This window comes from Bombina bombina, chromosome 5 (genome assembly GCF_027579735.1).
Source record: "Bombina bombina isolate aBomBom1 chromosome 5, aBomBom1.pri, whole genome shotgun sequence".
NCBI classification, from domain to species: Eukaryota; Metazoa; Chordata; class Amphibia; order Anura; family Bombinatoridae; genus Bombina; species Bombina bombina.
The window spans coordinates 129,941,350-129,960,918 of NC_069503.1; the positions used below are offsets into that span (position 1 = coordinate 129,941,350).

Sequence of the window (19,569 nt, forward strand, 5' to 3'; positions counted from 1 at the left end):
CAGAGTAAGAAATCTGCTATAAACAGCTACAAGATAAAATGTTAACAAGTGTTTGCAATAAGTACTAATATTTATACATGACAAACAACGAGGCATCATCTTTTTAAAAGATGTAGAAAAATTCTTGCTAGACAGTAGTTACTCCCATCAATGTAAATAGGAGCTGTCAAAACTTTTGACTTATTGGCAGGGTGTGCGTTTCATTTATGAACCAGTTTCCTGCTAACAAAACCCACTGTATTAAATATGTACAAGAGAATCATTTATTTAAGATTTCTTTGGAAAGAAAATTAAAAACAAACAAAAAAGTACATTTAATATTTCACCATTTGGAGGGCAATTTTATTTCTATTCAGAACGACTCCACAAGACCCTCTCTGATGAATATCCACAATTGTCATCCAGACAGCACGATGGCTACAGCTTTATGATAAGGAGATGGGAGCGGCATGCTTGTTACAATAAGGGTGAAGGAGCAAATAGATCCTTACTGCTCTAAAATGATGTCTAAACTTAGTTCATATCTCTCTACAAAATATATATGTATGCTAACTGAAGCTTTCGCTAGATTTCAACAGCAAAGAAGTGTGTTCTCTAATACTAGTCAGTGAAATCCAATGAATTCTCAAGGAAACAGTATTAGAAGAGTTCATTCTCAACTTTTTTAAGCCTACAAATCAAACGTTACATTGAATATAGGTGTTCCTCAAATGTTCACCAAAATTTCTTAATACAAACAGGTGATGTAGCTGTATTATTAACTCTCATATTCAATATGGATAGAGGTGATCACAAGAGAACTGAAAGTCAGCTGAAGAAATATATACAAATACCCTGCACCAAAGTGAACTAAAAGGTTTTTTAAAGATGTATTAGTACATATGGGAATAGGTATTAAATCCAGAGGCAGGGACGTTTCTCTCATATAACTTGAGAAACTTATTCAGATCTTAAAAGTTCAATAAGATTTCAAGACAATGCCTGTTAGTTATCTCACGGCTTTCGAGGCTTGTGCACCTGTACGCTCTGAACATTGTGAACTCTGATATGAGCCAGTAGGGTCTCCTTCTTGTTAAAGCTCCTTTCACATAAGCTGCAAGGGTAAGGCTTGTCAGGGGCGTGTGTGGCCTGGTGAGACACCAACTGTGTCTTCAAAAAGAAGCTTTCATTGCACTGTGTGCATTTGAAGGGCTTGGTATCGGTGTGAACACCTTCATGAGTAATGAGCAGGTTTTTGTCATTGAAGCTTTTCTCACAGTGCTTGCATTTGTATGGCTTGGGTTTCAAATGGCACTCCTCGTGGGCAACCAAACTGGTCCGGTTTGGGAACCATTTATTACAGTGACTGCACTTGTGCGGTTTCTCCCCAGTGTGGGTCCTCTTGTGGGCAACAAGAAGAGCCTGGTCATTGAAGTTCTTATCACACTGGTCACACTGATATGGCTTGCCTTCTTTGTGTGTATTATTATGAGCAGCAAGCAGTGATGGTTTTGAGAAGCTCTCCTCACACATGGTACAAGGGTAGGCAAGTTTCCCAGTATGAATTCGGTGGTGAGCTTCAAGGATTGATTGGTCATTAAACCTCTTCTCACAGAAGTTGCATTTAAGAGGCTTGTCCCCTACGGGTACAAAAGTGGCCCCTGGCTTGGGACTTGAAGATAATGTTCTGACAGCACAATTTGATGTCTGACCACTTGCATTTGGAGTTTGACTATTTACAATTGGAGAGGGACCACTCCTGATTGGAGCTGTAACTGGTGCACGATTTGGAATCTGATTACCGACTATAGGAGATTGATTTTCTTCATCCTGGGATCTGCTTGTTGAAGCCTGCACATGTTGTCTGCGATGTACAATGAGTTCAGACTTGTAGCCAAAGTTTACCTTGCAGATGTCACATTGATGAGGTTTATCACCATTGTGCACCCTGCGGTGGGCCTCCAACGCAGAACTGTGTTTAAAGCATCGTTCACATTCAGAGCAATAGTACTGCCGACGTTGTCTCAGGTTCCTACCATGATTGTAAGAGGCAGCTGAGTCTTCGTCACTCCTTTCAATGCCATTCTGCCAATCAGAATCCTCCCATGTAACACTCTTTGCAGATCTCTTTCTCTTTTTTCCTTTAGACATGTTTTGGTCATTTTGTGCATCAATAGCTTCTTTTTCATCAATGATAAAATCATTTTCACCCTCCTTATAACCTGTTGGTAAAACAGAATAATTGCTTATAAATGCTTAATCATGTTCTTTCCTTATGTTATGTACAATACAACATTATCCACAAAATTCAACCAGTAGTAATACTACTCAGTATTTCTGTTTTAGTACATCTGATCAATGGATACAAAACTGGTTCAGACTTAGTAAAATACTAGAATAAAGCAGAGAACCACCTCCCACAAATAAATTATAGCTATATATCAATGCTCCTTAAACTAAAATCTTAGGACAAATATTGTGTTTCCCAGCAAGAATATGATTAACTCTGTTTGGCATCCCTTTGCAGACCTCATGCCATAAACATTTGAGTGATGGTAGAAAGGAGTACATACTTCCTGTGATCGAAGAGATGCGCAGCTGTGACTCAGGACACGCCATGCCTCCATCTTGCAGCAAGGATAAAATCACTGGAACGTCATAACCTGGGTGTTCAAAAGACAATAATAATGATTAGACACATTCATCTTCTGTAAACTCTAAAATGTAAAACGAAATTTATGCTTACCTGATAAATGTATTTTTTGACACCGAGTCCACGAATCATCAGTAATTACTATTGGGAATATCACTCCTGGCCAGCAGGAGGCAGCAAAGAGCACCACAGCAAAGCTGTTAAAGGGACACTGAACCCAAATTTTTTAATTTGTGATTCAGAGTGCATGACATTTTAAGCAACTTTCTAATTTACTCCTATTATCAATTTTCTTCATTCTATCTTTATTTGAAATGCAAGAATGTAAGCTTAGATGCCGGCCCATTTTGGTGAACAACCAGAGTTGTTCTTGCTGATTGGTGGCTAAATCCATCCTCCGATAAAAAAGCGCTGTCCAGTGTTCTGAACCAAAAAAAAAAAAAAAAAAGCTTAGATGCCTTATTTTTCAAATAAAGAAAGCAAGAGAATGAAAAAAAAAATGATAATAGGAGTAAATTAGAAAGTTGCTTAAAATTGCATGCTCTATCTGAATCAAGAAAGAAAAAAATTGGGTTCAGTTATCACTTCGACCGAAGGAAAAGGAGAGAAAGGAATCAACACAAGGTGCAGAGGAGCCTGAGGGTTTATACGACAAAAAAACCTGTCTGGGCGGGCCGTGGACTCACCATGTCAAGAAAGAAATACATTTAGCAGGCAAGCAAAAATTTCGTTCTAATGACATGGTGAGTCCACAGATCATAAAGCTAGAGGACACAGAAAAGGGAGGGACAAGACAGGGAACCTAAACAGAAGGCACCACTGCTTGAAGAACCTTTCTCCCAAAAAAAGCCTCAGCCGAAGCAAAGAGTATCAAATTCATTTTTGAAGGCCAAGGAGGACGAAACAGCCCTCGCGGAATGAGCCGTGATTCTCTCAGGAGGCTGCTGTCCAGCAGTTTCATAGGCCTAATTATACTCTTCAGCCACAAAGACAGAGAAGTAGCCGTAGCTTTCTGACCCTTGAGAATCCCAGAAAAAAAACAAAGACTGGCGAAAATTGCCTGTAAATAGTATTTCAAAGCACGCACCACATCTAGGTTGTGCAGCAAACGCTCAGGACACATAGAAGGAACGATTTCTTGATTAATGTTCCTATCTGAAACCACTTTAGGAAGGAAACCTAACTTGGTACGCAGGACTACCTTATCCGAATGAAAAATAAGGTAAGGGGATTCACACTGCAACACCGAGAGTTCAGAGACTCTATGAGCAGAAGAAAGTGCAACAAGAAACAAAACTTTCCAAGATAACATTTTAATATATAAGGAATGCATAGGCTCAAATAGAGCCTGCTGAAGAAGTTTAAGAACAAGGTTAAGACTCCAGGGAGGAGTAACATGTTTGAACACAGGTCTGATTCTGACCAAGGCCTGACAGAAGGATTGCACATCTGGTACATCCGCCATATGTTTATGCAACAAAATAGATAAGGCAGATATTTGACCCTTCAAAGTTCTCGCAGACAAACCCTTCTCCAGACCCTCTTGGAGAAAGAAAATTCTAGGAATCTTGACTCTACTCCACGAGAACCCCTTGGATTCACATCAGAACAGATATCGGTGCCCTATCTTATAGTAAATATTTCTAGTCACAGGCTTACAAGCCCGAATCAAGGTCTCAATGACCGATTCCGAAAACCCACGCTTAGATAGAATTAAGCGTTCAATCTCCAAGCAGTCAGCTTCAGAGAAACGAGATTTGGATGAAGGCGGGGCCCTTGAAGAAGGTCCTTCCTCAGTGGAGGTCTCCAAGGTGGGAGAGAAGACATATCCACTAGGTCTGCATACCAGATCATGCAAGGCCACGCCGGTGCAATGAGGATCACCGACGCTTTCTGTTTGATTCGAGCAATGACCCGAGGAAGTAGAGCGAACGGAGGAAATAGGTATGCTTGACTGAAATTCCAAGAAACCCCCAAAGCATCTATCAGTACAGCCCGAGGATCCCTTGACACGTACCTCGGGAGCTTGGCATTCTGTCGAGATGCCATGAGATCCAGCTCCGGCTGTCCCCATTTGAGAATCAAGTCAGAATACACCTCCAGATGGAGTTCCCACTCCCCCGGGTGAAAGGTCTATCTGCTCTGAAAACCCGCTTCCCAGTTGTCCACTCCTGAAATGTGGATTGCAGATAGACCGCAGTTGTGGGTCTCCGCCCACTGAATAACCTTGGCTACCTCTGTCATAGTCATCTAAGAGTTCCTCCCTGATGGTTGATGTAAGCCACTGAAGTTATGTTGTCCGACTGGAACCTGATAAACCGGGCTGAAGACAACTGAGGCTGAGCCAGAAGAGCATTGAAGTTTGCCCTCAGCTCTAGGATGTTTATGGGGAGAACGGACTCCATATCCCCTGAGCCTTTAGCGAGTCCCAGACTGCTCCCCATCCCAGCAGGCTGGCATCCATGGTCACAATCACCCAGGTAGGTCTGCAGAAGCAGGTTCCCTGGGAGAGATGTTCCTGAGACAACCACCAAGGAAGAGAATCTCGTCACCTGATGCAGTTCTAATCGCAGAGACAGATCTGCATAATCCCCGTTGCATTGTTTGAGTATGCATAACGGCGGAGGTCTGAGATGGAACCGGGCAAACGGAATGTCCATGGCAGCTACCATCAGACCAATTACCTCCATACATTGGGCCACTGATGGCCAAAGAAAGGACTGAAGGGCAAGACAAGAGTCGAAGATATTTGTTCTTCTGACCTCTGTCAGAAATATTTTTGTTGATAAGGAATTTAATATGGTTCCCAAGAACACTACCCTTGTAGCTTGAATCAAGGAACTCTCCTAAATTCACCTTCTATCCCTGAGAGCGCAGAAAAGATAACATATCAGCGTGGGAGTTTGCTTGTTGAAAAGATGGTGCCTGAACGAGAATGTCGTCCAGATAAGGCGCCAACTGCAATGCCAAGCAACTGGAGCACTGCCAACAGTGCTCCCAGGACCTTTGAGAAAATTCTGGGAGCTGTAGCAAGGCCGAATGGAAATGCCACAAACTGAGTTTGTCTAGAAACTCAAACCTCAGAAACTTATGATGATCCCTGTGGATGGTAACATGCAGGTATGCATCCTTTAAATCTACTGTTGTCTTGAACTGACCCTCTTGAACCAAGAGGAGAATGAAATTAATAGTTTCCATCTTGAAGGACGGTACTCTGCGGAACTTGTTTAGACTCTTGAGGTCTAAAATCGGTCTGAAAGTTTCCTTTTTTTGGGAACCACAGACAGATTGGAGTAGAATCCCAGACCCTGTTCCTGCATTGGAACAGGAACTATCACTCCCAGGTCGGAAAGGTCTCAGACACAGTGTAAGAACGCCTCTCTTTATCTGGTCTTCAGATAATCTTGGTCCACTGGGAGGAAAGGTCTTGAACGCTAGTTTGTATCCCTGGTACACGATGTCCACCACCCAGGGATCCGTGGACTCAGTACATCGCAAAAGAAAGAAATTTATCAGGTAAGCATAAATTTTGTTTTCTTTTGCAAGATGTACCGAGTCCACGGTTTCATCCTTACTTGTGGGATACCAATACCAAAGCTTTAGGACACGGATGAAGGGAGGGACAAGACAGGAACCTAAACAGAAGGCACCACTGCTTGCAGAACCTCTCTACCAAAAATAGCCTCTGAAGAAGCAAAAGTATCAAATCTGTAAAATTTGGAAAAGGTATGAAGCGAAGACCAAGTCGCAGCCTTACATATTTGTTCAACAGAAGCATCAATTTTAAAAGCACATGTGGAAGCCACGGCTCTAATAGAGTGAGCTGTAATCCTGTCGGGAGGCTGCTGTCCAGCAGTCTCATATGCCAAACGGATTATGCCTTTCAGCCAAAAGGAAAGAGGTAGCCGTAGCCTTTTGAGCTCTACACTTTCCAGAATAAACAACAAAGAAGATTTTTGACGGAAATCTTCGGTTGCTTGCAAATAAAACTTCAAATCACGAACCACGTCCAAGTTGTGCAACAGACATTGCTTCTTAGAAGGATTAGGACACAGAGAAGGAACAACAATTTCCTGATTGATATTCCCGTTAGTAACAACCTTTGGAAGGATTCCAGGTTTGGTACGCAAAACCACCTTATCAGCATGGAAACCCAGATAAGGCGAGTCGCATTGTAATGCAGATAGTTCAGAAACTCTTCGAGCTGAAGAGATAGCCGACAATCCCTTCTCCAATCCTTCTGGAAGAAAGGCCAAAATCCTAGGAATCTCCTGATCTTACTCCATGAGTAGCCTTTGGATTCGCACCAATAAAGATATTTACGCCACATCTTATGATAAATTTTCCTGGTGACAGGCTTTCGAGCCTGAATCAAGGTATCTATGACCGACTCAGAGAAACCCCGCTTGGATAAGATCAAGCGTTCAATCTCCAAGCAGTCAGCCGCAGAGAAACTAGATTTGGTGGAAACACATAAGCCAGGTTGAACGACCAGGGTACTGCTAGAGCATCTATCAGTACTGCTTGAGGATCCCTTGACCTGGACCAATAACAAGGAAGTTTGGCGTTCTAACGAGACGCCATCAAATCCAATTCTGGCGTGCCCCCTTTCTGAATCAATTGTGCAAACACCTCCGGATGGAGTTCCCACTCCCCCGGATTAAAAGTCTGACAACTTAGAAAATCCGCTTCCCAGTTCTCCACTCCTGGCATATAGATTGCTGATAGATAGCAAGAGTGAGTCTCTGCCCATTGAATTATTTTGTTAACCTCTCATCGCTAGAGAACATTTTGTTCCCCCCGATGATTGATATATGCTACAGTCATAATATTGTCCGACTGGAATCTTATGAATCTGGCCGATGCCAGCTGAGGCCACACCTGAAGCGCGTTGAATATCGCTCAGTTCTAGAATATTTATCAGGAGGAGAGCCTCCTCCTGAGTCCACAATCCCTGTGCTTTCAGGGAATTCCAGACTGCACACCAGCCCAACAGGCTGGCGTCCATCGTCACTATGACCCACGCTGGTCTGCGGAAACACATTCCCTTGGAGATGATCCTGTGACAACCACCAAAGAAGAGAGGCTCTGGTCTCTGGGTCCAGATTTATCTGAGGAGATAAATCTGAATAATCCCCATTCCACTGTCTGAGCATGCAAAGTTGCAGTGGTCTGAGATGCAAGCGAGCAAACGGAACTATGTCCATTGCCGCTACCATTAAGCCGTTTACACCTCCATACACCGAGCCACTGACGGGCGAGGAATGGAATGTAGAGCTCGGCAGATGGATAAAATTTTTGATTTCCTGACCACCGTCAGAAAATTTTTCATGTCCACCAAATCTATCAGAGTTCCCAGGAATGGAACTCTTGTGAGAGGGATAAGTTAACTTTTTTACGTTCACCTTCCACCCGTGAGATCTTAGAAAAGCCAACACGATGTCCGTGTGAGACTTGGCTAGTTGGTAAGTTGACGCCTGGATTAAGATATAGTCCAGATAAGGCACCACCACTATGCCCCGCGGCCTTAGAATCGCCAGAAGGGACCCTAGCACCTTTGTGAAAATTCTGGGAGCCGTGGCCAACCCGAAGGGAAGAGCCACAAACTAGTAATGCTTGTCCAGAAACGGATCGGGGGCTACCCCTTCAAGCTGTCTTGGTGGCAGCAGCGGGCTTCTTGGCCTGTTTACCCTTGTTCCAAGTCTGATTAGGTCTCCAGACTGACTTGGATAGAGCAAAATTCCCCTCTTGCTTTGCGGCAGGGGAAGAGGTAGAGGGACCACCTTTGAAGTTTCGAAAGGAACGAAAATTAATTTTGTTTGGTCCTCATTTTATTCATCTTATACTGAGGAAGGGCATGGCCTTTCCCTCCAGTGATGTCTGAAATTATCTTTCAGATCAGGCCCGAATAGGGTCTTACCCTAGAAAGGGATGGCTAAAAGGTTAGCTTTTGATGATATATCAGCAGACCAGGACTTAAGCCATAACACTCTACGCGCTAAAATGGCAAAACCTGAATTTTTCGCCGCTAATTTAGCCAATTGAAAAGCGAAATCTGTAAAGAAAGAATTAGCTAGCTTGAGAGCCCTAATTCTATCCAGAATACCATCTAATGGGGTCTCAACCTAAAGTGTCTCTTCCAGAGCCTCGAACCAAAAGGACGCTGCAGTAGTTACAGGAACAATGCACGCTATAGGTTGGAGAAGAAAACCTTGATGAACAAATATTTTCTTCAGGAGACCCTCTAATTTTTTATCCATAGGATCTTTGAAAGCACAATTGTCCTCAATAGGTATAGTTGTACGCTTAGCCAGGGTAGAAATAGCTCCCTCCACCTTAGGGACCGTCTGCCACGACTACCACACGGCGTCTGATATGGGAAACATTTTCTTAAAATTAGGAGGGGGAGCGAACTGAATACCTTGTCTATCCCACTCCTTTGTAACAATTTCCGAAATCCTCGTAGGGACCGGAAAAACAGTGTAGGCAGGAACCTCTAGGAATCTGTCCATTTTACACAATTTCTCTGGAACTACAATAGGGTCACAATCATCGCTAAAACCTCCCTGAGCATCAAGCGGAGGTGTTCTAGTTTAAATTTAAAAGCCGTCATATCTGAATCTGTCTGAGGGAACATATTTCCTGAATCAGAAATCTCTCACTCAGCCAGCAAATCCCTCACTTCAGAACATTGTGAGGGTACATCGGAAATGGCTAATAAAGCGTCAGAGGGCTCAGCATTTGTTCTCACACAAGACCTACTGCGCTTCCCCTGCAACCCCGGCAGCTTAGATAAAAACCTCTGTGAGGGTAGTATTCATAACTGCGGCCATGTCTTGCAGGGTGAAAGAATTAGACGCACTAGAAGTACTTGGCATCGCTTGTGCGGGCGTTAATGGTTGTGACACTTGGGGAGAATTAGATGGCAAAACCTGATTCTCTTCTGACAGAATCATCCTGCGACATACTTTTAGTAGCCAAAATATGTTCTTTACAATTTATTGACCTTTCAGTGCATAAGGGACACATTCTAAGTGGAGGTTCCACAATGGCTTCTAAACATATTGAACATTGACTTTCCTCAATGTCAGACATGTTGAACAGGCTAGTAATGACTACAAACAAGCATGAAAACACTTTATTTAGTGAAAAAAAAAATCTTAAAAAAACGGTACTGCGCCTTTAAGAGAAAAAAAGTATACACGTTCTGCAAAACAGCCTAAACATGCACCAAATTTTTACTGTATAGGTAGGTAAGATTGCACCACACATTTTTTTTTAACAATTAACCCCTTAATTTCCAAACCGGATCGAAAATAGGCCCAGATCCGGAAAAAAATAACACTCCCAGCACCTTGCCACAGCCCTGCTGTGGCCCTACCTGCCCTCAGGGATCAAAAATAAGGGGTAAAAGCTTTTATTTGGCCCAAAACATACACCAGGGCCCTCAGAAGTTAGAGCTTGCTGCTTGTTGATAAAACTAACTGCGCATCTGAGGCGCCGCCCATCTAACTCTATGTCTCCTCAGCCTTAAAGAACCGCACCATAGTGGTTATAACTAGCCATGTGGGTTCTGAGACCCAAAAGTTAAGCTATGCATGCCCTTAATAAAGCTTGGCCAAAACGTTAAAGTACTCCCAAATTAAAAAACGTTTGCTCACAAACATTTGCAATTCAGTGTCAACCATATTTGTAATTGGCCCCATATGCATGCCAAGTAATGCCCTTCTTTTAGCTCTAGGATTACTGCTTACCCTTACCCTCCTGGGTATAATGTCAGCCTTTCTGAAATACACAGTCTCTCCAGAAAAAAAAATTACTGAACACACCTCATTGCTGCATAGCATGAAACCGTTCCTCACACTGTAGTTTCCTGTACTCTTCAGCTTCTGTGGGAACAGCAATGGATCTTGGTTACAAATGCTAAGATCATCATCCTCCAGGCAGCAGTCTTCATCCATCTGCTGCCTGAGAGTAAATAGTACACACCGGTACCATTTAAAATAAACTCTTACTTGAAGAAATTAAAAACTATTTTATCACCTCTTTCACTTTACCCTTCCTAGTACTTAAGAGTAGGCAAAGAGAATGACTGGGGGGTGGAGCTAAGGGAGGAGCTATATAGACAGCTCTGCTGTGGTGCTCTTTGCCACTTCCTGTTAGGAAGGATAATATCCCACAAGTAAAGGATGAATCCGTGGACTCGTCTTACCTTATAGAAGAAAACACATTGTAGATGCAGCCTTTTTGGGAGCCGTGGGGTTAACTGCATCTGCTATGTATTTAAGCAGTTTCTCAGAGAGCAGGAGATTGTGTGGGAGGTTCCATAATGTTTACATACCCTAAGTTTCAGACTGCAGACGTCCCTAGGGGGAAATATAAGTAAGTGGCTTTCTCTGCTCTTCATTCCTGCATGGGCTCTGCTTTTAAATTTCTAGATTGATCGGCTGCTTCTCAGAACAGAAAGTGAAAGTAAAAGCCATTTTACAAATGTGTGCTAAAAGCAACCACTAGATGGAGCTGGTTTGCAAGAAATCACAAATAAATGAATGCATTAAAGCCACTTCTAAAGGAATTTTTTTATGTAGGAAAAAATCACGACTTTAAATTGCATATGCGATTAATCGTGCAGCCCTAATACATTGTATAACTTATCCAAAGATCAACTGTTCACTGGTTGATAGGAACATCCAACAATTCTGCAAATGGAACGCCACAATCTTAAAAACATAAGTTATTAAATTGCTGCAGCATACATCAAAAATACCAGTCACAAGGCCCTTTAAATACCATTTTTGTATGTCTGATGAAGCATGAAAGTTGTAAGGTGTATAAGTCAAAAATTGAAGAATACTGCTTGAAAAAGTTCCTTTATTTAAACATATTTAAAATTGATACAGCTCACGTGCAGTAAAAAAGCTGTTAAAATAATGTCACAAAATTATTTTTCGTGTGTGTCGATAGATGGGAGGAGAGTTCAAACACAGGTGTCCAATCAGGATGTGAGGGAGCGTATAAAGCTCCACAGGTAATACAAGTAAAATGAGTCTATGAATAAGGCAGAACAGACTAAACGCGTCAGACTGGCCGGTTAAGATTGTGACATTTATTATTTTAACAACTTTTTTACTGCACGTGAGCTGTATCAATTTGAAATATGTTTAAATAAAGGAACTTTTACTTTTTCAAGCAGTATTCTTCAATTTTTGGTTCACATCCGGCCTAGGAGAGGGTTGGTGTTTACTGCAGTAGGGCATTACAGCCCGCGCCTGTTAGGGCTCCGGGAAGGACAGAACTTACTCAGCTGCCAGGATCGGTGATTAACATAGGACAGACTGAACGCACGTCCGTGCAGTCTACCCTTTGATTGGTCGCAAACAATCTCGTGTTTCGTGACGTCAGACGCCATCAGAGGATCACTGAGCCACGGAAGAGTGGAGAGATTGTGATCCCGAGTTCGCGGTTGAGGAGTCTGTAGCGACTGGGGTAAGACCGAGAGTGCGGACAGAGCTGACAAAGGTGAGACGTCTCCCTCTTTAGACACCGTTAGCAGCCAGGATACCAAGAACCACGAAGTTTATACCCAGACTTCAAAGAAGGTAAGTGCACAAGGTGTAAACACTCTGTTGAACTGGAGGCACCACACCATCATCTGCACAACACATCCAGAGAGAAACACAGGGAAGCTTGTGGTAACCTCTACATCTGGGCTTGATAAATGTGTTCAAAATCTTGGAGCCAGAAACTTTTTGCCATCATATATTATAACACAATAACAGCTGGATTTCTATGTTCACAGCTGCAAGGCCTAGAAAGGAACCAGCCTCACTTAGCTTAATTTCGGGTGCAGCTTGTGGTGGCTGGTGAGGGAAGTTGGGGGCATGATTTAGTTCTACAAGTACGCAGCTCAATTCTCTCTCCTCTAGATCTATGGAAGGGGGGTTCATGGCTTCAAGCTCTCTTGGGAATCAGTCCACTACAATGTTATTTTATTGTCATGTTGTTTATGTTTAAGAAAAAAAAATAATAAAAAAAAAATACTTGCCTAAAAAGATGAAGTGCTCGTAGTTGTCTTTCATCACTTCCATGTAGAGAGCACGCTGCTGATCATTTAGCAAATTCCACTCATCCTCCGAGAAATACACAGCAACGTCATCAAATGTTACAGGCTCCTGTAAGTAAACAAATGTCACACAATATCCCAGAGGATGGCACTAGTATAAAAACAATGTTGTACTTAAAACATTAATAATTCATACAGAACATGACATTTTAAATAACTTTCCAATTTACTTTGATGATCAAATTTGCTTCATTTCTTTGGTATCCTTTGTTAAAGAGTAGGCTCAGGATCATCAATGCACTCCTGGGAGCTAGCTGAACACACTGGGTGAGCCAATGACAAGAGGCATACATGCAGCCAAAAACAAAAAGCGATGATGAAAAAAAGCCCTTCCTATTTCATTAGAACGTGATGGGGCAGCAGTGCACAAATGGTAGATAAGCTGGAGGAAAAACATAATTTATGTAAGAACTTACCTGATAAATTCATCTTTCATATTGGCAAGAGTCCATGAGCTAGTGACGTATGGGATATACATTCCTACCAGGAGGGGGCAAAGTTTCCCAAACCTCAAATGCCTATAAATACACCTCCCACCACACCCACAACTCAGTTTAAAGGGACACTGGACCCAAATTTTTTCTTTCGTGATTCAGATAGAGCATGCAATTTTAAGCAACTTTCTAATTTATTCCTATTATCAATTTTTTTCCGTTCTCTTGCTATCTTTATTTGAAAAAGAAGGCATCTAAGCTTTTTTCTTGGTTCAGACTCTGGACAGCACTTTTTAATTGGTGGATGAATTTATCCACCAATCAGCAAAGACAACCCAGGTTGTTCACCAAAAATGGGCTGGCATCTAAACTTACATTTTTGCATTTCAAATAAAGATACCAAGAGAATAAAGAACATTTGATAATAGGAGTAAATTAGAAAGTTGCTTAAAATGTTATGCTCTATCTGAATCACGAAAGAAAAAATTTGGGTACAGTGTCCCTTTAAAGAATAGCCAAGTAGTAAGACGATAACAAAAAGGAGTAAAAAAGCATACAAAGAGAGGAACTGGAAAACAGAATTTATGTTTACCTGATAAATTACTTTCTCCAACGGTGTGTCCGGTCCACGGCGTCATCCTTACTTGTGGGATATTCTCTTCCCCAACAGGAAATGGCAAAGAGCCCAGCAAAGCTGGTCACATGATCCCTCCTAGGCTCCGCCTACCCCAGTCATTCGACCGACGTTAAGGAGGAATATTTGCATAGGAGAAACCATATGGTACCGTGGTGACTGTAGTTAAAGAAAATAAAATATCAGACCTGATTAAAAAAACCAGGGCGGGCCGTGGACCGGACACACCGTTGGAGAAAGTAATTTATCAGGTAAACATAAATTCTGTTTTCTCCAACATAGGTGTGTCCGGTCCACGGCGTCATCCTTACTTGTGGGAACCAATACCAAAGCTTTAGGACACGGATGAAGGGAGGGAGCAAATCAGGTCACCTAAATGGAAGGCACCACGGCTTGCAAAACCTTTCTCCCAAAAATAGCCTCAGAAGAAGCAAAAGTATCAAACTTGTAAAATTTGGTAAAAGTGTGCAGTGAAGACCAAGTCGCTGCCCTACATATCTGATCAACAGAAGCCTCGTTCTTGAAGGCCCATGTGGAAGCCACAGCCCTAGTGGAATGAGCTGTGATTCTTTCGGGAGGCTGCCGTCCTGCAGTCTCGTAAGCCAATCTGATGATGCTTTTAATCCAAAAGGAGAGAGAGGTAGAAGTTGCTTTTTGACCTCTCCTTTTACCGGAGTAAACAACAAACAAGGAAGATGTTTGTCTAAAATCCTTTGTAGCATCTAAATAGAATTTTAGAGCGCGAACAACATCCAAATTGTGCAACAAACGTTCCTTCTTTGAAACTGGTTTCGGACACAGAGAAGGTACGATAATCTCCTGGTTAATGTTTTTGTTAGAAACAACTTTTGGAAGAAAACCAGGTTTAGTACGTAAAACCACCTTATCTGCATGGAACACCAGATAAGGAGGAGAACACTGCAGAGCAGATAATTCTGAAACTCTTCTAGCAGAAGAAATTGCAACTAAAAACAAAACTTTCCAAGATAATAACTTAATATCAACGGAATGTAAGGGTTCAAACGGAACCCCCTGAAGAACTGAAAGAACTAAATTGAGACTCCAAGGAGGAGTCAAAGGTTTGTAAACAGGCTTAATTCTAACCAGAGCCTGAACAAAAGCTTGAACATCTGGCACAGCTGCCAGCTTTTTGTGAAGTAACACAGACAAGGCAGAAATCTGTCCCTTCAAATTTTAAACTGAACACACTTTATTACTGCAATTGCGAAAAAACATGAAGGAATTGTACAAAATTCACCAAATTTTCACCACAGTGTCTTAAAGCCTTAAAAGTATTGCACACCAAATTTGGAAGCTTTAACCCTTAAAATAACGGAACCGGAGCCGTTTTAACACTTTAACCCCTTTACAGTCCCTGGTATCTGCTTTGCTGAGACCCAACCAAACCCAAAGGGGAATACGATACCAAATGACGCCTTCAGAAAGTCTTTTCTAAATATCAGAGCTCCTCTCACATGCGACTGCATGCCATGCCTCTCAAAAACAAGTGCGCCACACCGGCGCGAAAATGAGGCTCTGCTTATGCTTTGGGAAAGCCCCTAAGAATAAGGTGTCTAATACAGTGCCTGCCGATATTATAATATCAATATACCCAGATAAAATGATTGAATAATAAAAACTACAGTTAAACACTAAAAAACTCTAAGCCATCTCCGTGGAGATGTTGCCTGTACAACGGCAAAGAGAATGACTGGGGTAGGCGGAGCCTAGGAGGGATCATGTGACCAGCTTTGCTGGGCTCTTTGCCATTTCCTGTTGGGGAAGAGAATATCCCACAAGTAAGGATGACGCCGTGGACCGGACACACCTATGTTGGAGAAATATAAAATTGTACTTTTATAAAAAAAAACACAAAAAAACCCATAACCACCATAAAAAGGGTGGGCCTCATGGACTCTTGTCAATATGAAAGAAATTAATTTATCAGCTAAGTTCCTACATAAATTATGTTTTCTTTCATGTAATTGGCAAGAGTCCATGCGCTAGCGATATATGGGATAGAAATACCCAAGATGTGAAAGTCCACAGAAGAGTCACTAGAAAGGGAGGGATAAAAACAGAATTTATGCTTACCTGATAAATTACTTTCTCCAACGGTGTGTCCGGTCCACGGCGTCATCCTTACTTGTGGGAATATCTCTTCCCCAACAGGAAATGGCAAAGAGTACAGCAAAAGCTGTCCATATAGTCCCTCCTAGGCTCTGCCCACCCCAGTCATTCGACCGACGGACAGGAGAAAATATAGGGTGCCGTGGTGACTGTAGTTAAAGAAATAAATTCATCAAACCTGATTAAAAAACCAGGGCGGGCCGTGGACCGGACACACCGTTGGAGAAAGTAATTTATCAGGTAAGCATAAATTGTTTTCTCCAACATGTGTGTCCAGTCCACGGCGTCATCCATAACTTGTGGGAACCAATACCAAAGCTTTAGGACACGGATGAAGGGAGGGAGCCAATCAGGTTGCCTAAACGGAAGGCACCACGGCTTGCAAAACCTTTCTCCCAAAAATAGCCTCCGAAGAAGCAAAAGTATCAAATTTGTAGAATTTGGCAAAAGTGTGCAGGGAAGACCAAGTCGCTGCCTTACATATCTGATCAACAGAAGCCTCGTTCTTGAAAGCCCATGTGGAAGCCACAGCCCTAGTAGAGTGAGCTGTGATGCGTTGAGGAGGCTGCCGTCCGGCAGTCTCGTAAGCCAATCGGATGATGCTTTTCAGCCAAAAGGAAAGAGGTAGCAGTAGCTTTTTGACCTCTCCTCTTGCCAGAATAAACGACAAACAGAGAAGACGTTTGTCTGAAATCCTTTGTTGCTTCTAAATAGAACTTTAAAGCACGAACTACATCTAGATTGTGTAACAAACGTTCCTTCTTTGAAACTGGATTCGGACACAAAGAAGGCGCAACTATTTCCTGAATGGAACACCAGATAGGGCGGATTACACTGCATAGCAGATAAATCAGAAACTCTTCTAGCAGAAGAAATAGCAACCAAAAACAGAACTTTCCAAGATAACATCTTGATATCTATGGAATGTAGAGGTTCAAACGGAACCCCTTGAAGAACTGAAAGAACTAAATTTAGACTCCAGGGAGGAGTCAAAGGTCTGTAAACAGGCTTGATCCTGACCAAAGCCTGAACAAAAGCTTGAACATCAGGCACAGCTGCCAGTCGTTTGTGTAGTAAGACAGATAAAGCAGAAATCTGTCCCTTTAGAGAACTCGCTGATAATCCCTTATCCAAACCTTCTTGGAGAAAAGAAAGGATCCTAGGAATTTTGATCTTACTCCATGAGAATCCCTTGGATTCACACCAACAGATATATCTTTTCCATATTTTATGGTAAATCTTCCTAGTTACAGGTTTTCTGGCTTGTATCAGAGTATCTATTACAGAATCCGAAAACCCACGCTTAGATAAAATCAAGCGTTCAATTTCCAAGCCGTTAGCTGAAGGGAAACTAGATTTGGATGTTCGAATGGACCTTGTACTAGAAGATCCTGTCTCAAAGGTAGCTTCCATGGTGGAGCCGATGACATATTCACCAGGTCTGCATACCAAGTCCTGCGTGGCCACGCAGGAGCTATCAAGATCACCGAGACCCTCTCCTGCTTGATCCTGGCTACCAGCCTGGGAATGAGAGGAAACGGTGGAAACACATAAGCTAGGTTGAAGGTCCAAGGCGCTACTAATGCATCCACTAGAGTCGCCTTGGGATCCTTGGATCTGGACCCGTAGCAAGGAACCTTGAAGTTCTGACGAGACGCCATTAGATCCATGTCTGGAATGCCCCATAATTGAGTCAACTGGGCAAAGATCTCCGGGTGGAGTTCCCACTCCCCCGGATGGAATGAATGACGACTCAGATAATCCGCCTCCCAGTTTTCCACTCCTGGGATGTGGATCGCAGATAGGTGGCAGGAGTGATCCTCTGCCCATTTTATGATTTTGGTCACTTCTCTCATCGCCAGGGAACTCCTTGTTCCCCCCTGATGATTGATGTAAGCAACAGTCGTCATGTTGTCTGATTGGAATCTTATGAATCTGGCCTTTGCTAGTTGAGGCCAAGCCTTGAGAGCATTGAATATCGCTCTCAGTTCCAGAATGTTTATCGGGAGAAGAGACTCTTCCCGAGAACATAGCCCCTGAGCTTTCAGGGAGTTCCAGACCGCGCCCCAGCCCACTAGACTGGCGTCGGTCGTGACGATGACCCACTCTGGTCTGCGGAAACTCATTCCCTGGGACAGGTGGTCCAGGGTTAGCCACCAACGGAGTGAGTCTCTGGTCTTCTGATCTACTTGAATCACTGGAGACAAGTCTGTATAGTCCCCATTCCACTGTTTCAGCATGCACAGTTGTAATGGTCTTAGATGAATTTGCGCAAAAGGAACTATGTCCATTGCTGCAACCATCAAACCTACTACTTCCATGCACTGAGCTATGGAAGGACGTGGAACAGAATGAAGAACTTGACAAGCGCTTAGAAGTTTTGACTTCTGTCAGGTAGAGCTGCAACAACTAATCGGCATAATCGATAATAATCGATTATGAAAATAGTTGTCAACGAATCTCATAATCGATTAATCGGTTTGCAATTAGTTGGTCTGTGCACAACACCAGCTGCTTCACTCCAATGAACTCCTGCATATGGTATTGTGTTTTATGGTTATGTCCTTAGCCTAAAGGACGTCTACTTTTCACTTTTTCAGGACAGTATAAGTTTACAACTAGCCCTGGCCTATGTGCAACCCAGATATAATAGTCATCATTTGGATTGTTTATATTAAATCTGGTGATTTGGAACTATGCTTTTCATGATATAGTGCCAAGCTTGTTGTTTACACCTTGCCCCTAGATTGATGGGAGTTATTTCAATTGATGTGTACTATTATCTGTTTGCACAATTATTAGCATATTGCTTGCTATTGCTGATTATATGTACTGTATAAATATATGTGTAAGGCTTTGTCCTGTTATTGATATACAGTCCTTAGCGCTTTTGATCTTGTTTTTTATTGTTTTTTTATATTTTTAATAAATTGTGATAATATGTACCAGATTCAACCTTTATAAGTATATATCTGTTATTTTTAGAGCGGACTAGATATTTCCCCTAACCTTATAGCTGGTTATTTACCATTGCATATAGATATTCAAGATATTTTTATGTTAGAATGAAGTCAAGGGTTACTTTATAGAGAGGTCCCTTGCCAAGGCAGAAAACACTTAGCATTGGTGAAGAGCTAACAAAGATAAATATCCCACTTTGGTGAAATTGTCAAAACCCTATTTATACACCTCAACAGCCTTTTCTCTGCTGCAGAAAATATAGCTGCAAACAGAGAACCAGACTTAGCCAGAACAATGTGGACATGTTGAGATTTTTGCATTTCAATGCAAAGTTTCTGAAAGAGTGAATAACAGAATGTTATTAACAGTGATAGTCTAACTCTTTCTAGTTCTACCTCTTTTCAAACAGTTTGTGGTTTTGTTTTGTTTAATTATAAAACTGTGCTCTGCTGCTTAAAAATTGAAGAAACAGTTGTGTTAATGTAAAGTTTTCGTCTGAAGTTTATATTTGTAACACTCATTATGTGGATTTTATTTAAAACATAGAAAACTATTATTGATTCTCTTTTTATCCGATTAGTCGATTAATCGAAAAAATAATCGGCCGATTAATCGATTATGAAAATAATCGTTAGTTGCAGCCCTACTGTCAGGA

The 19,569-nt window shown here is 42.1% G+C and overlaps 1 protein-coding gene across 1 annotated transcript in view; it reads right to left on the minus strand.

Moving 5' to 3' along the window:
* Nucleotides 1–240: 240 nt before the first annotated feature.
* LOC128660077 (zinc finger protein 135) overlaps nt 241–19,569 on the minus strand; it is an 86,993-nt gene continuing 67,664 nt past the window's right edge. Inside the window, exons 2-4 of the mRNA XM_053713689.1 lie at nt 12,678–12,804; nt 2,553–2,642; nt 241–2,201 (exon numbers count right to left, since the gene is read on the minus strand). Coding sequence (XP_053569664.1) covers nt 994–2,201; nt 2,553–2,642; nt 12,678–12,804 — 1,425 coding nt within the window. The 3' untranslated portion in view covers nt 241–993. The remainder of the gene's footprint in view (nt 2,202–2,552; nt 2,643–12,677; nt 12,805–19,569) is intronic.